The sequence below is a fragment of the Vanacampus margaritifer genome, chromosome 17 (genome assembly GCF_051991255.1).
Source record: "Vanacampus margaritifer isolate UIUO_Vmar chromosome 17, RoL_Vmar_1.0, whole genome shotgun sequence".
NCBI classification, from domain to species: Eukaryota; Metazoa; Chordata; class Actinopteri; order Syngnathiformes; family Syngnathidae; genus Vanacampus; species Vanacampus margaritifer.
The window spans coordinates 20,345,941-20,362,051 of record NC_135448.1 but is presented as its reverse complement, the minus strand read 5'-3'; the positions used below and the strand labels follow the sequence as shown (position 1 = coordinate 20,362,051).

Here is a 16,111-nt window from a genome sequence, read left to right as displayed (position 1 = left end):
CATTATTATTATTTTTTAAACTGACCTTCCTTGTTTCCCCCCAAATCATGTAATATATGTGATAATGATTTAATTGTCAGATTGTCTGTATGTTGTTTTGTACATTGGGTTTTTCAACAAGGATTGATTTTTTAAAAATCCAGAGGAACAGCACATAAAGCAATAAAATAAAATAAAATAAAAAAAGTTGGCCTTCTATTCAGAAACAAAACCTTCATGTCTGGCTTGTTTGGTGGAGCCGGAAGCTTTCGGGGAATGTACGTAACCGCATATTCATCAACGTTACCACGTTAAGTGACTTTAAGCTACTTTACAGATTTTCAAAGAAAATCAAAGAGGATGATACAAGAACAAGCAATTGGATTGGCGCTGGAAGAGTTTGATGGGAGAGAAGGACAGACGCAAATATTTCATGATGTATATTGACTTGTGATTCCGAAAAGAGCCTTCAAGATGTTTCAGAAAAGGAAAAAAACACACAAAAACATCCACTAAAATAAGCATCGTACCTAATACACATTTAAAATTATTATTATTATATTTATTATTATAATTTCATGGAGCAATAAAAAATATATATTTATATGTTATAGTCACTGTAGCAAGTGGAGGCGTGTCATTTCTGGAAACGCTTTTGCTTTTATTTTGAAAAGACTGATGTAAACGCCGTTTCATTTTCTGCTTGGACCTCGCTCGATGTGACGCTTTGGAAGCGAACGATCCATTAAAAAACAAAAAAACAAACACGAAATGGACAAACGTCGGCAGTTAGCTTCACGTTTAGAGAACGACTCCAACATTGAAGGTTTGTTTTCTACCTTTTTTTTTTTTTTTTACCGACGTGGGGGCGAAGCTCAAGCGGAACTGCTAGCACGAGCTAGCCGCTAGCTACTATTACGAGTTGTCGCCATAAAACAAAACAAAAAACCTAAAGACGAAATCTCAACACACAATATGCAGTGTGACATCAGCGTGTGTCTGGTTGCTTGGAAATGATGAGAGAGAGAGAGCGAGCAAATCAAAACAAAAGAGTGGGTGAGGGTTATGAGCAACAGGTTATCAATGCGTCGCATTCATCACATTGATAACCTGCTACAGAGAACACCAGCATTTCTTCACAAGACGTCTTTGGTTTTTACCTTGACAGGATTTGGAATTGACACGTTTTTGTTTTGTTTTTCTTGAAGGAAAAAGTCAGCATGTGCCGTCTCCGCTGTTTGTTTCAGTGTTGCCGTCGGACGTGCTGAAAGTGGTCGTTGGTGAAGACCGGCAGCGGGAGCCGCAGCCCCCCCCGCATCAAAGAGGAGGAGGACCACGCCGGCGGCGGCCCAAGCGACTCGGACCAGCGAGCGGATTCCGAGGATGACGGCTTGCCGGCCAAAAAGCGCTTGAGCTGCCCTCGGTGCCTCCAGAGCTTCGACAACAAGTACCGGCTGGTGCGCCACGCCAGGACGCACACCGGCGAGCAAATCGTCTGCGCCGCCTGCGGCAAAAACTTCTCCAGCAAGAGCAACCTGCGCACGCACATGAGGACGCACTCGGGCGAGAAAGCCTTCACCTGCTGCGTGTGCGGCAAAGGTTTTGCCGTCAAGCGCTACCTGGTGTCCCACATGCGGACTCACACGGGAGAGAAACCGTACTCCTGCTCGCTGTGCGGCTCAGGCTTCAGCTACCGCATGTCGTTGGTTCTCCACACGCGCACGCACACGGGGGAGAAACCCTTCTCCTGCTCCGTTTGCGCCAAACGCTTCTGCCAGAAAGGGCAGCTGCGAGCGCACGCCAGGACGCACACCGGCGAGAAACCCTTCCCCTGCTCCTTCTGCCCAAAGACGTTTTCCGAGCGGGGCCACATGACCTCGCACCTGCGCTCGCACACGGGCGACAAGCCGCACCCGTGCCCGCTGTGCGGCAAAACCTTCGCCACCAAGAGGAACGTCAGCATCCACGGCAGGACGCACACCGGCGAGACGCCGTTCGGCTGCAGCCGTTGTCTCAAGCGATTCCCGCACAAGTACCAGATCGGCAGACACAAGTGCGCCCACGAGCACGAGCGGGAATCCCGGCCCGGACGTCCGGGAGTCGCAATTGTTCGCTGCATCCCGAAGTCGGAAAAGGAAACGTAGCGTAGCATAATTACAACCTCAGCTGATGAGTATTCATTGAAAATCTTTTCATTTTCTTTCCTTCATTTGAACATTTGATGTTAAGGTTTAATGTTTAGAATGATTTCACCTCAAACACAAAAATACAAATGTTGCTTTGAAAATAAACAAGTGTACAGTAATAACTATAAATAAATAAAAAACTAATGAGAAAAAAAGCTGCTTTGAATCCCATTTCAACTTTAAATACAGTATCCTGCATAAAGCACTTAAGAACAATATATTACAGCTCTAACATCACTTTAAATATATATATGTATATATGTCAATAAAAGCAAGGGTTCTCTCCCCAATTGAAGAGCGTCTATTTCTTGAAATGGTCTACTTGGGCTCCCTCTAGTGGTCAGCAAAGCGCAATGAAACTTTCCGACAGCGCATGATTTTCAATTTTGGATTTCGACTTCAGTTGGATTTCACTTGATTTGCATTCTTTAGGAATGGTTTGTTTGAAACCTTTATTGATTTTTTATTGTTGTTTTCAAATCAATCAATTTAATGTGCAATAGATTTGAATTGATTGAACGATTCAATTCAAGCGTGCAGCGTTGATGATCAAATTGTGCATCATGTTATTGTCTTGAACTTCATTTTAGATCCATTTCAGGATATCTAACATGTTTTTTTTATTTTCAAATCTTTGTCGACAACATTTATTTGGCTACACCCCCCCCCCAACTAATGTCCAATAAATTTGAAAAGAATGCTATTGAAGTATAATGTTTTGTGAATCTTTTTTTAACACAAGGTTAATGTTCAAACTGCCTTCTAATAACATGGAATGCATTTTTGACATCAATTGTCAGTCTCATTTTGTCAAGAGGGGAGCGTGCGAATAAACGTCGATTTCCAGCGCAGACGCGCGCGGCCTGCTTGCGAATCTCCACTTGCTTGACGTCACATCAAGTCCAACTGGAAGCCGCCGAGGACGCTTGGACGTATTTCATTTCCCCAAATGTTTTCCCTCCCTTTCAATGCAGTCGCGAGCCACGCGAGGACGAGCATGAAAATGGATCTACGGAACCTTTGAAAGCGATCAACAAACAAGCGAATTAATCAGCATTTGCTATTGGACATTATGGTGACACCTAGCGGTCAACTTGGTGACCTACATCATGTAGCAAACGCCTCTTCGAAGAAAAGTCTCGGTTTTTTTTGTGAGGTGAAAGTCGAGTTGCCTTCCTTTCCTTTCGTGTGCATGTTTTTTTGGGCCTGAAACGTTTGCAGCGTGCAAGAATTTGTGAATGAGTCACCTGACTTGGCTGGCGCGAGGCCCCGCCTCCTGCGCGCAGTGCGCACGCGCGGCCTCACCTGCCTGCCTGGGTGTGTCCGCCGAGAAAGGACGACCTGGTAGTGCATTTTCTTCTCAGCTCCACGACGACCATGACGGCGACCACCATCCTCGCGCTCCTGCTCGCCTTGTCGGGTAAGCGCTCGCTCGCTCACTCACTTCCGGTGGCGCGTGCAGGTGAGCGACGACGCCACGTCCGGTTCGGTCCGACTGACCCGCAGGATTCCCCTCCCCCTCCCCCTCCCCCCCCGCAGGATGGCGTCGCGCGGAGGGCGACATTCTGCCGCCGGGCCCCCTGGACGCCGTGGTGGGGAAGAACGTGACCCTGACGACCCTCTTGAAGACCCCCGAATACATGTTCATCATCTGGTCCTTCAATGACGGCAGCGAGCAGAGACACGTCGCCACCTTGAGCCGCGCCGTACTCAAGTTGAACGAGCCCTACCAGGGGCGCGCGTCCGTGGACGCCGACAGCGGCGCGCTCCGGCTGAGCGCGCTCACGACGGACGACAGCGGCGACTTCAGCCTGACCGTCGTCAGCGAGAGCGGCGAGACCCAAACCGCCGAGATCGGCCTGCGCGTGCTCGGTGAGTCCGGCGCATCACAGACCGCGGGAGACTTTCCGGGCCACTTCCGGGCGAACGACCGTGACGTCAGCTTGTTGGACTTCCACGACAAGTTGCGCAACGTCGGTGCAAATGAAAATCGTTCTTTTCCTCGAAGTGGCCCCGAAGAGTCCAAAAACAAAAGCAAGCCAATTTCTTTGCATGATGCAAGGCGAGATTTTGCATGATGACAACTCGAGTAAAGTTACGCAAGGGTAAAAAGTGTCACGTGACGTGAATGGGATCGATTCCACGCTGCAAAGTTGGACAGAACAAAAGGAAGCCTTTGGAATGTTGCTTTTTTCCGAGCATCTTCCATTCATTTGCAAGACACAAAAACAACGACAAATCTTGGCAATGAATGAAGAAGAGATTCAAAACGATCGCAATAAAAAATGCATTTGGCCGTGACACATTTTTCCCGGCCCCAAATCAACAAAAGGTTTGAGCCAAAAAATAGTGACGTGCGAAAGCCAAACTGGATTCAATCGTTTCAATCCAGCGCAACAGATTCCAAATCCATTTTCCTCCCGGCCAGCTGCTTTCCTTGGCGGAGGTATCTGTGCGCTAGCTTTTGCTGCAGCGTGGCTTCCATTCAGGGAACATTCCGCCGCCAAGGGTGCGGCCCCTCTCCTCACACCGAGTGGGGCTGGGGGGAGGGGGCGTGGCCTTGCGCCCAACCTTTTCCCTCCATTCCCACGTCACACGGGGATGACATCATCTCAACCTGACGTTAACACGGATCTCAAATCCATCTTTTATGGGCCGTCGGATTGTCGGAAAAGGTCGACGGCCACATTGAACACATCGCCGTAATCAGCACGGACCGCGTCGGGTCCATTTGTGACCTTCCAAACGTTTGCGCGGAAATCAATGGTTGTGGACTTCCTGTTGCAGAACCCGTGTCCAGCGTGACGGTGAGCGCCAACATGGCGGAGGCGCTGGAGCACAACAGCACGCTGGTCCTGACCTGCGCCGCCGAAGGCTCCTTCCTCAAGTTCACGTGGCTCAAAGGCACCGCGCCCGTCGTCCCCGACCGCCGCCTGTCCATCGTGGAGGTCAGAGGTCGCGGCCCGCTCAGCATCCGCGCCGCCGTGCCGCCGCGCCGCCGCGCCTCAACCCCCGCTGCTGTTTTCCCGTCAGGGCGAGGCGAGCAGTAATCTGACCGTCGCCGGCGTCCTGCGCGACGACCTGACGCCGCCCGTGGTCTGCAGCGTCGCCAACAAGCTGGAGACGGAGAAGAGCGCCCCCTTCAGCTTGCCTGTCCACTGTGAGTGCTGCCGCCGCCACAAGTGGGCGGCTACGTTAGCGCCCGCCCGCTAAACTATGCTGTGCACATTTCTGGGCGTGTGCGTGTTTGCGAACGTGTGTGTACATTCGGTGGTCATGTTTGAGTTGGCGTTGCGCCCACGTGCACACTCGGCGCACACGCGCGTCTTCACACAATCACGCTTTGTTGAGCCTGCTTGTCTCACGCGTCACGTGACCCGGTGACGTCACGCCGCTCGTAACCTGACCTGGTGACCTCACGCCCGTCGTAAGCTGACTTCCTGCCCTGCGGTGTCCAGACGGTCCGGACGAGGTGACCATCACGCCGTCAAAGCCGCCGGTGTGGGTGCGCGCCGGCTCCGATTTCAACCTGACGTGCAGCACGCGCTCCAGCCCGCCCGCCACCTTCACCTGGTACCAGAACCAGACCCTGATGGACGCCAGCGGGCCGGTTCTGCCGCTGCAGGCCGTGCAGCGGCGCCCCCTGTTGCAGCACATGAGCCAGTACACGTGCAGAGCGAGGAACGCCAAGACCGAGCGGGTCGTCGCCTCACGCGCCGCCTCCTTCGCCGTCATGGGTGAGTCTGCACGCATGGCGCACACACACACACACACACACACACACACACACACACACTTGCTAAGTGGCCCCTCCCTCCTCATCTTTCCTGCTTGTGGAAACCTGCTCAACAAGTGCTACTGTTTGTGTGTATTGTGTGTATTGTGTGTGCGTGGGGGCGGTTGGGGGTCTTCGATTCTGCCCTGAAGAGTTTGACTCTTTTCTTTGTGTGTGTTTCAATACACGCGCGCTCACAATCTTCGTTCCTACCAAACAACAGCGTCACACTCTCACTACTGCACTGATATCTCTCTCTCTCTCTCTCTCTCTCTATATATATATATTAGGAGTGCAAGGGTTCACAAAATCCACGGTCGGGTTCGGTTTTGTGCTCTCGGTTTTGGGTTCAGTGAAGTTTGCAGTAGGAAAAGGTGTCGTTTTTCTTTGCTTTTGTCCTCGCGCACGATAAGCACCTCGACTCCGCAGGTGGCAAAACAGCGGATCCGGATTTTCGAAAGACTCACAATTCCGCATTTCATTTGATAGTAGCATAATAGTATGGAGGACGAGAGGGCGGGGCTCGGCTAGCCGCTTGCTATATGCTAGCATGGAATACGCTCGGCTTTCAAACATGAACGGAGCCATTTCCAAGCGTTGCCATCCCCAGATCCGTTTTACGTCCCAAAAAGCTTGCTTGGGATCAATAAAGACTCGATCGGCGTCGACTTCTCAGGACGCGAACGCCGGACGTCGTCATGAAACCCGAGAAGCTTTACCCGACCTGTCGCGTCGCTAGAAGGATAGGACGCATGTTTTCCCAGCATGCTTTGCGGCGCTACACGTATATATAGAACAACATTAGCCTATGCTAACGGCGGTTAGCATTAGCGTGCTAGCAATGACCACAAACGCTTCTCACGCGATGCATTTTCTTTATTTTCATGACGATTTATTGAAATCATTGAAAACGCAAATAGTCGCTCTTCGCTGCGCTGATTTTGTGCGCATTCCTCGGATGAGAGAATTTCTTACAAACTCATCAAAGCGACGGGCGACGATTTCCAACAAACTTCAAACCTCTTTTCAATGACCTTTTACGATTAACTGCTCGTGTTCAGTCTCGGTTCGAAGGCCTTCGGTAACGATCTACAATCTCGTGGCAATAAAGCAAACGCATTGAATGACGAAATCTGCGCTCGGCAACGCGTTGAAACGCGATCGGCTCCGAAACGATCCAGGCAGACGTTTTCCCTCCCGCCGCTCGTCTTTTGCAGCGTCCGAAGTTGTTGCGTGTTTGTGCGGCGTGCTCGCTGGCATGTCAACGTTGTGGCACGTTTGTGGCGTTGCCAGAGGCGGTGGCGGGCGTGCAAATGAGCACGCCGGCAGAGGGCGCCGTCCTCCTGGCCGGCGAGGGCTCGGCCAACCTCAGCTGCCGGGCGGCGGCGGGCGTCGTCACCAGCCGCACGTGGCTCAAAGACGGCCGGCCCCTGGCGGCGGACGGCGGGCGCGTGACCACGGCGCCCGACGGATCCTGGATCAGCCTGGCGCCGCTGCACAAGGACGACAACGGCCTCTACGAGTGCCGCCTCGCCAACGCCGTCAGCGCGCAGACGGCGCAATACCGCATGCTCGTCAACTGTGAGTGGAAAAGGATTCCTTTGCTAAAAAATGTGGAGTGAGTTGAGATGCCGTTTGGATCATGGGCGGGGCTTGGGAAAGAGGTCCCGCCCCCCACGCCCCGAGCCCCAAAATGATGGCATGACTTTTCTTTCTGCAGTCGGTCCCGAGGCGGTGACGGTGAGCGGCGAGAACGCGGTGGAGGTGGGCAACGCCGTCAGCCTCCGCTGCTCGGCCGCCTCCGTGCCGCCCGCCAACTTCACGTGGAAGTTCAACGGCACGCTGACCGACGTCAAGACGGCCACGTACGCCATCGCGGAGGTCGTCTACAAGAACACGGGCGCGTACATGTGCCAGGCGCGCAACGCGGTCACCGGCAAGAACGCCGCCTACACGCACAACCTGGCCGTCAAAGGTGAGAGGGCGCCGGCCTTACCGCCGTTCGCCGCCCAGGTCCGTTGGTGCGCTTGCGTGTGCCGGAATCCACCGTAGCGTCTTTGCTGATTGGCTGTTCCCGCGCAGAGGAGGGCGCGCTGGATGAAGGGCTGTCGGACGGCGCCATCGCCGGAATCGTCATCGGCATCCTGGCCGCTTTGGGCGTCGCCATCGCTCTGGTCATGTACTGCAGACAGAAAGTGCCGTAAGTACACGCACGCGCGCACGCACGCACGCACGTGCGCATTTCGCACCACATTCCTATCGCGTCCAATTAAAGACATGTCAACGAGTCGCCATCGACGTCTGTTGGGAATTTGCGAGGACCAAATGTGTGTCATGTGACGTCCCGTGGCGTGCTTGTTGTTGTACGTTTGCTCCAACTTCTCTCGCCACAATCGTCACAAGCTGCTCCACAGCATTCCTTACAGGAAGTGCACGTCCGCACCTTGTTGCGCGCGCACACACAAAGTACACATCTGCTCATTTCATGTCTTGCTCAACTTTTTCCCGTGTGTGTGCTTAGGGTGGAGTCACCGTACTAGCGAGCGTCGTGCACACGGCTGGTAAGTCCTTCGTACACGCGCGTGCATTCATGTCATTTGGTTAGCAACGACGGTTTGGTTGCCACGGTTACCATTCCGTTAGGTGTGTGCGTGTGTGCGTGGAGCTGGCCTCGTGCGTGTTGCACGTCACCCACGAGGTGGTCATAGCGTCCACCGTGGACAAAACTAGCAACAACACTTGCTGGTCCCCGATGGACCGCTTCAGACCCGCGAGCTGAACACACACACACACACACACGCTGGTTTTACGTGTCTAGTGGGGACATGTGATTGACGTCATGCATTTCCAACAACCCAATTCAAACCTAAACTCAAAAACCAAGTTTTGACCCCCGAAAAGAGGTTTGGACTCTCGTGGGGACCACCCAAATGTCCCCACAATGATAGTAAAAACCCAGAAAATGGTCCCCATGATGTGATATAAAGTCGCCCGCCCACACGCGCGCGCGCGCAATTGACATCCTAAAGCAATCCATGTCATGACGCGTGTGTGCGCGCAGGAGATTCCTGTCCCAAGATCGGACCTCGTGGCTTTCCCGTGACGTCGCCACGCGGGACGCGGCGCTGGCTGATGGCGCTCGCCACCCGTCGGACGCCTTGTTTGGCGCTTGGAATCTCCTCCCATCCTCATTTGTCGCCACTCGTCTCTTTGTTGCCTTCAACACGCCTGCCTGACCGCCTTGTGAAGGCCCCGCCCACCCCGCTGATTTGCTCACACCCACAACAGCTCAAATGGCAGCAACTCCCAGGCTGACCACGCACACACACACACACACACACAAACACGCACACACACACAACGTCAGGACGCAAATTGACATTGTTTGTAATTTTCCATCCAAGAAATTCTTTCCGTATGACTTCACACACAAGGCGCCATCTTTGTTCGTCTCCGCGTGCTTATTTCTGCTGGATTGTGCGGAAGAAGCACACGCTAATACACACACACGTGCGTGTGTGCGCATAGATGCACACACGATGACTGATTTTGGTCCCGGAGACAGAAACGACAAATTGATCAATTCAAGCTCAGCCTGCTTAGCAAGTGGGAACGCAAGATGGCCGCCACCCGTGCAAGCACTTCCTGTTTTGAAATCACATGCAGGAGACAAAAACAAAAGTTGCCTTGAAAATAAGGAAGCAAATTGTGTTCCGAGCGGGACGACCTCCAGCCGGCGTCGTTTTCAAATCCGCAACAATTTGGACAAAATTCGCCTTTTGCCTGCACGTCAAACGCGCACGCGCGCGCACTCAGCGCCGCCTTCCGGGAATGTGAGGACGAGTCTGGACCAGCCGAGGTGGGCGGGGCCCAACTGTGACTTTTGGCGGTAAATGAGCTTTTACGATGTTTTTGTCCGTTTGTTGCGTGTGCGTGTGCGCACTGAAGTATTTATTCTGCGTAAAGTGGAGCTGAGGGTCATCGCGGGTCACTCGCACCCTCGCGAGCTCATTAGCGTGCCGTGTTTTGCATCAGCTGTCAATCGAGGCGTTCGCTCGCAAGCTGTGACGAGCGGCGAGCGAGCAAACAACATTTTTGGCCTTCTACTTTCTTCTTCCTTTTGTTTTTTAAACCAGCTTTCAACACGCAAAATGTCGTTTGTGTTTTTCTTTTGTCAACTTGTGTGGGGGGGAAAAAGAATAAAAGCCAAGCCACCAATCCGAGTGCGCGTTTGTGCTTGAAGCAGCCAATCAAAAAAGAAAAGAAAAAAAGCAGCCAATCACAACGTGGGACAACGTGTGTGTGTGTGTGCATTCTTGTGTGTGAGTCAGAGTGAAGTGCTGAAATGTTTGCGTCCCAACACGCCGCACAATCAGCCTGGAATGTGTGTGTGTGTGCGCGCGCACTATTAGTGTAATCGCACGCACGCACATTCCAGCACGGCATGTCAGCACGTGTCCTCCTACAGGTAAACAGGTTCGACTTCCCACTCCAATTCCTCCAAGGGATCGTTGAGGCAGTTTGCGTGTCAAAGGTGCGAACAGCATCATGTCTTGGGACGCCGCACTGTCGCCATCTCGTGGCCAGCAGGAGAAATGCGCTCGCTGACAGCTTACGGGAATGCAAAACAAATTGTGTTTGCCAAGTGGATATTATGATTTTTGTTTTTGTTGTTGTTGTTGAGTTTAAAATCCGATTTTTTTGTGCTGTACTATAATAAATTGCCATTGCACATTTTAAGTGCAGAGGCCACTCCAATTGTTTTAGTGCCAATTGATCCTATTTTTTCCCCCGCAACAACATAAAACTTCCGAAAAAAATAATTGAGACAGACTAGTTTCGAAACAAGTTAAAAGTGTCCAAATGCTGAGAATTTCGGCCTCTCGACAAAGCGCAGTCCAGCTAAATGTGAACACACACAAGCGGAAGTTGACTTGGCTGCTCCTCGCGGGCTGAATAAAAAGAGACCAACTTTGACGTAGAGCGTGAGCCATATTGTTGGAGTGGGCGTGGCCACTTCAGCACGGGTGACGTCATCATGGCAACCATGTCTTTCCTTGGATCCATTTCTCCGTCCCACTTGTGCCCCCTGTTGGCAAACCAAATAAGGACATGCCTATTAAGGTGCAATGACTCGTGTTGACCGATAGGGTGCAGCATTGTGCTGAAACTCCTCAACTTCCGCTTTTGGAAGGTCCAAAATAAAAGGTAACCATGGTGGAGAGAAAGTCCATTTTTCTTTGATTTATACGAACTTTTCTTTCCATTCCCGCTGCTTAGCAATGTGGCGATTGCAACATAGCGCGTGTGTGTGCGTGTGTGTGTGTGCAGAAGTGGTGTTGAAGCACGGTGGGGCAAATATTAACTGTCCAAAGTACACGACAGGAACGTCAAACACACTTTGTGTTTGTGTGCAAGCAACACAAGCGGACTTTTTGTGTCATCTCCCATTTTGCCATTCGGGAAGGCGAAGGCGCTCGCCGGGATCGCGACGGGCGAACCTTTGCAAACCTCCAAAACAATTCTCAACATTGCAATACAACATCATACCAAGAGTTCACCACAAATCATTGAATATTGTTGAAAGCCACAACATGATGTCGATTTTCAAAACAATTTGAAAAGATGTCATGAAGCATTCAATAAGCACGTACGATTTCACATGAGCGCGTCTCAAATGCATTTTTGTGACGCCCACACCGGAAGACGCAAATGTTCTTTTTGCCGCCACTGCAAATAGGATCCATTTTGTAAGTAAACCTCTGCAGAAGGTCTCACAATTTCCTCGCACGCCGTCTGACAATCTGCACACCACTGCCACCTACTGTTGTGCTTGTGCAATTGCATTTTCCACGACAGAGCGCACAGCGAGCTCAATGTGCCTTTTTAAAACGCTCAGGAAGGTGAACTTCAGCAAAAGTTGACCTACTTCTCTCGCTTCCAAAAACAAACAACAAAATAAGCCTCATTTGCAGGCATCGGTACTCGCCTTGTTGGCCGATACCGGAATCGGACGTCCGTCTTGTGCCCATTTCAGGAACTAGAAATGGCAAGAATTGAATGTGGCAAAACAGGAAGATGTTGAAGATTAAACGAGACCACATGAAGAGCGAGCGAGCGAGCGGGAGGAAGTGGGATCAAGAAGTGGGATCACGAAATGGGATCAAGGCGGCCAATGAGGGGCGGGCCCAGCGGGGGCCTCTCCGACAGGCCAGGTGCGCCTCGGCATCCAACTTCCTGCACTAAGCCGGGCCTCAGGTGAGGGCCGCCACTTGGGCCAATCACAGCCTCTGCTGCTTTAAGAAGATAATCCGGCCCCCGGGCGGGTGTGTGCGTGCGCGCGTGTGGTCCAGGTAAAACGAGGAGAATGTTGAAGGAGCTGAGAGTGAAGAAACGCAACCTTCCGGAACCGTGTCACTCACGTGTTGTCAACTTGATAGTGTGCTTGACACACACACACACAGATCCTCACGGTGCTATCTTTGTGGGGACATCTCATTGACGTGATGCATTTCCTAGCCCCTCCCCTTAACCCCAAGCATGAAAAATGATTGCCTACCCCCATTCCTTACCCCTTACCCTAACCTCAACCCTAACCCAATTCAAACCTAAAGTCTCAAACCAAGTCTCGAACCTCAAAAAGAGATCTAAACTTGTGGGGCCCAGCAAAAGGCCCCACAAGGACAAATGGACACACACAAACACACACACACTGAGTTGCCGCAGCATTTGATGATGTTTAGTCTCCGCCTCCAACGCGAACGCTGACGGGCATACGAGAAAGAAAGAGGTCAGAGGTCATATGCGTCAGGTGGATCTTGCCCATCAGAAAGTGTTGAACCCCCCCCCCCCCCTCTTGCACTGCCTTCACACACGGACAGGCACACACACACAGTAACACACAGTAACACACATACCCCCCCCCCCCCTCGTGCTCATTGGCTGGACAAAACAAACAATGACAGAGTTGCGGGGGAACGGGGGCGCGCAGCGGGGGCAGGAGGACGAGAGAGCCCGACAGACAGAGAGAGAGAAGCAGAGAGCGAGCGAGCGGACGAGCGGACGCTCATCGATCTGCTCAGGCGCAGCGAGTTCTCCTGGCGGACGTTGGACACTTCTGGCTTTTCACTTTGCTTGTCTGCTTGACCGACATGCTCATCAACTATCTGGTAAGCGCGGCTTTGGTCTTCCGCTCCTTTTTGTGCCAGTCATCCGCACGATGGCGCCGCTGAAGACAACGAAGCGCTTCAGCGCGTCAACAAAGACGGCAAAGTATCTTTCGATGACGTGACAGCCACTTGCTGTCTTGTGTGCGCAGCTGCTGCTGGCGTTGAGCGGCTGGCGCTGTGACATCATCGCGGCGTACGTCTTTCAGGCCAGCCGACCCGCCGAGGGCGGAGACGCCCCGCTCGCGCCCACCAAAGGTGAGATCCAGCACAGATGACCAGCTCCCCTTGCGTCTACCCCCGGTGACCTGCCGTCTCTTGTGTCTGCTTCCATCCGTCCCCCGTGGCTTGTGTCCTGCGTTCGGGTCCACGTGTCCCTGGTCTCGCTTGGGTCACTCGTGTCTGGTTCCATGTGTCACTGGGATCTACTGGGTCCACCGTCTCCTGTCCCTTGTGTTCCTGGTTTGCTGTGCCTCACCGTTGTCTCCTGTGTCTCATAATGTCCCCGCAGTGGTGTCGGAGTGGGTGAGCTCGTCGGGCTCGTGCAAGGGTCGCTGCTTCGAGCTCGACGAAGCCGAGCCTCCGGGATGTCGTTGTGACAACTTGTGTAAAACCTACTACAGCTGCTGCGCCGACTTTGACCAGCACTGCCTGAAAACGGGTCAGTACTGATACAGACTGCGACACTCGCAAGTCCCACTCGCACTCTCTGAGGTCGCGTTGATCCCGCGTGCGCTTCGTGTCACTAGCGGGGCGCTTCGAATGCCGTCCGGACCGTTGCGGCGAGGAGAGGAAAGACGAGCACGCGTGTCACTGCACCGACGACTGCCTGGAGCACGGAGACTGCTGTTCCAACTACAAGGCGGTCTGCAAAGGTAGCGCTAATCTTACTGCTCTACTTGACTTCACTTCCTGCCGCCGTACATGTCTACTGTGTTGCTGTTATTGTCCAGGCGAGGCTTCATGGCTGCAAGGAGACTGCGAGGAGATCGTCAGCGCTGAGTGTCCTGCCGGGTGAGTCGGCGCTCAAGTGCGGTGAAGGAAGAAAAACAGGAAGTGCAAATATTTGCATCGTTTTTGCACCTTTCAGTTTTGTCCGTCCGCCGCTCATCATGCTGTCTGTGGACGGATTCCGGGCATCCTACCTGAAGAAAGGCGTGGCCGTCATGCCCAACATCCAGAAACTCAGTAGGTCGGCCACAACCGCCCCACCCCACCCCCACTGCCCCCGTGCTCAAGCTAATGGCTTTTTCTACCAGGATCGTGTGGAACTACTGCTCCATACATGCGGCCTGTCTACCCGACCAAGACATTCCCAAACTTGTACACGTTGGCCACGGTAAGTCATGTGACCTGTTAATGTGTACTGAGTCAACACCGGCGCCCACCAGGGGCCACCAGTGGCTGTGCACTAGAGGGCCCGAAACGGTGGCGGCTTGTCAGATCCTTGGCAGCACACTAGGGTCTGCCAGAGACCGCTCGATCTTCGCGGCGTATAGGTCCTGACAAGGGGGGTGTCAGGACTGTGCTAAGATCTGCCAGAGTCGGCTTGGGGCCATGCGCCCAAGGTTCTGACAAGGTTGGGGGCGGCGTGTAGGGACCCGGGCACGTGCCACACAGTGTGCCAACATGCTGGCATCTGCCGTGTAGCGCCTCGTGACGTCCCCGCTGTTACGTCCCCCGCAACTCATGGTGGGTGACGACATGTCAGGACCTCAGGAGCATGCCAGGGGTCACCAGGGCTCAGCAGTGGCCAAGCTCGCAAGGTCTCAGTTCCAGGACTGCCTGTATGTGACATCCCATTGCCTCACCTGGGCAGGGCCTCTACCCGGAATCCCACGGGATCGTGGGGAACACCATGCACGACCCCATTTTCAACGCCACCTTCAACCTGCGGTCCCGAGAGAAGCTGAACCATCGCTGGTGGGGCGGGCAGCCGGTGAGTGCTGATGGGGGCGGGGCCTCCGACATCACTTCCCCTTTGATGTCACGCACTGGTCTTGTCCACAGATCTGGATCACGGCCAAGGAACAAGGCGTCAAAGCTGGAACCTTCTTCTGGCCCTGGTACTTGGATAGTCCTACTAATTGCACTGGTACTGGTCGTTGCCATTACCGTGGAGACGGCTCAGCTGATGAAGTCATCAATTTTGTTTCAGGGTCATCGAATTGGAGAGACGCATTCTGACCATCTTGCAGTGGCTGAAGCTGCCTGACCAGCAAAGGTCCAAAACAAAAAAAGTGCACTTCAGCCGGGCTTCACCTGCACTCTAACGCTGTCTTGTGTTGCTCGTTGTTGGCGTGCGCACAGGCCGTACGTGTACGCCGTGCACTCGGAGCAGCCCGACACCTTCGGACATCGCTGGGGTCCGCTGAGCAGCGAGGTGGGCCAGGGGGCGGAGCATCATCCAAAACAGATGAAATGACCAAAACCAGGATTCCCCAAAACATTTTCACGACATGAAATTGAAAACGGCAACACGGTCCACAATCTAAAAAAATCCCTTTGTGGTAATCAGGGAGTCGGGATGACTCGTTCTCTACTCCTTAATCACTACAACAGGATTTTTAGTGGAGGAACAATCTCCGTCACTTAGTCCACATGTTCATTCTGCTTGTGTGACACGTATCGGATTTTTTCCCCCACGGTTCAATTCCAAGTTTTTCCAATCCGATGTCCAATGCGGATATAAATCGGTCATGTATCCGATAGGACTGCAGGCTGGACGCTCAGGTCCCGATCATCCCAAGTCGACGCCATCAAAAGGCGTCTGCCCTACAGTGCCAACAAAAACGAAGTCACTCGGCACTTACTTGCTCTAATTTGGAATTCACCCCAAAAAACGCCGCATCAACGTTTCCATATATGAGGAAGGACCAATGATCAGGATTCTGGAATCATTCAGTCCTTCTTTACGTCCTAATAGAAGGATTTGTTTCGGGACTATGCAGGTCTACTATTGAAAAATCCCCATTTAGTGATTAGGCGGTTGCCATGGAAGCAAA

At 52.8% G+C, this 16,111-nt stretch overlaps 4 protein-coding genes across 5 annotated transcripts in view; 3 read left to right on the top strand and 1 right to left on the bottom strand.

The window, feature by feature from the left end:
• Positions 1-613: 613 nt before the first annotated feature.
• LOC144037340 (uncharacterized) lies at positions 614-2,455 on the top strand. 2 transcript variants are annotated; one of them, XM_077548751.1, is made up of 2 exons: positions 614-805; positions 1,227-2,455. In XM_077548751.1, exon 2 carries the CDS (start codon positions 1,527-1,529, stop codon positions 2,121-2,123), a length of 597 nt encoding a protein of 198 aa, XP_077404877.1. In that variant the 5' UTR covers positions 614-805; positions 1,227-1,526; the 3' UTR covers positions 2,124-2,455. The 2 variants fall into 2 exon arrangements, with proteins under 2 accessions (XP_077404877.1, XP_077404878.1); XM_077548752.1 differs by having other exon boundaries at positions 1,188-2,455.
• Positions 2,456-3,437: 982 nt separating this feature from the next.
• Positions 3,438-10,158, top strand: LOC144037339 (cell adhesion molecule CEACAM5-like). Its single transcript, XM_077548750.1, has 10 exons — positions 3,438-3,585; positions 3,705-4,037; positions 4,953-5,113; positions 5,199-5,325; positions 5,624-5,902; positions 7,234-7,521; positions 7,661-7,915; positions 8,023-8,140; positions 8,462-8,501; positions 9,002-10,158. Exons 1-9 carry the CDS (start codon positions 3,543-3,545, stop codon positions 8,478-8,480), a joined length of 1,623 nt encoding a protein of 540 aa, XP_077404876.1. The 5' UTR covers positions 3,438-3,542; the 3' UTR covers positions 8,481-8,501; positions 9,002-10,158.
• LOC144037341 (uncharacterized) overlaps positions 10,097-16,111 on the bottom strand; it is a 12,267-nt gene continuing 6,252 nt past the window's right edge. Inside the window, exon 3 of the mRNA XM_077548754.1 lies at positions 10,097-11,029. Within this exon, the coding sequence (XP_077404880.1) occupies positions 10,977-11,029 (53 nt within the window). The 3' untranslated portion in view covers positions 10,097-10,976. The remainder of the gene's footprint in view (positions 11,030-16,111) is intronic.
• LOC144037338 (autotaxin-like) overlaps positions 12,943-16,111 on the top strand; it is a 10,497-nt gene continuing 7,328 nt past the window's right edge. Inside the window, exons 1-11 of the mRNA XM_077548748.1 lie at positions 12,943-13,109; positions 13,259-13,364; positions 13,618-13,767; positions 13,856-13,981; positions 14,060-14,120; positions 14,197-14,294; positions 14,366-14,445; positions 14,926-15,045; positions 15,117-15,172; positions 15,265-15,330; positions 15,417-15,489. Of these exons, the coding sequence (XP_077404874.1) occupies positions 13,092-13,109; positions 13,259-13,364; positions 13,618-13,767; positions 13,856-13,981; positions 14,060-14,120; positions 14,197-14,294; positions 14,366-14,445; positions 14,926-15,045; positions 15,117-15,172; positions 15,265-15,330; positions 15,417-15,489 (954 nt within the window). The 5' untranslated portion in view covers positions 12,943-13,091. The remainder of the gene's footprint in view (positions 13,110-13,258; positions 13,365-13,617; positions 13,768-13,855; positions 13,982-14,059; positions 14,121-14,196; positions 14,295-14,365; positions 14,446-14,925; positions 15,046-15,116; positions 15,173-15,264; positions 15,331-15,416; positions 15,490-16,111) is intronic.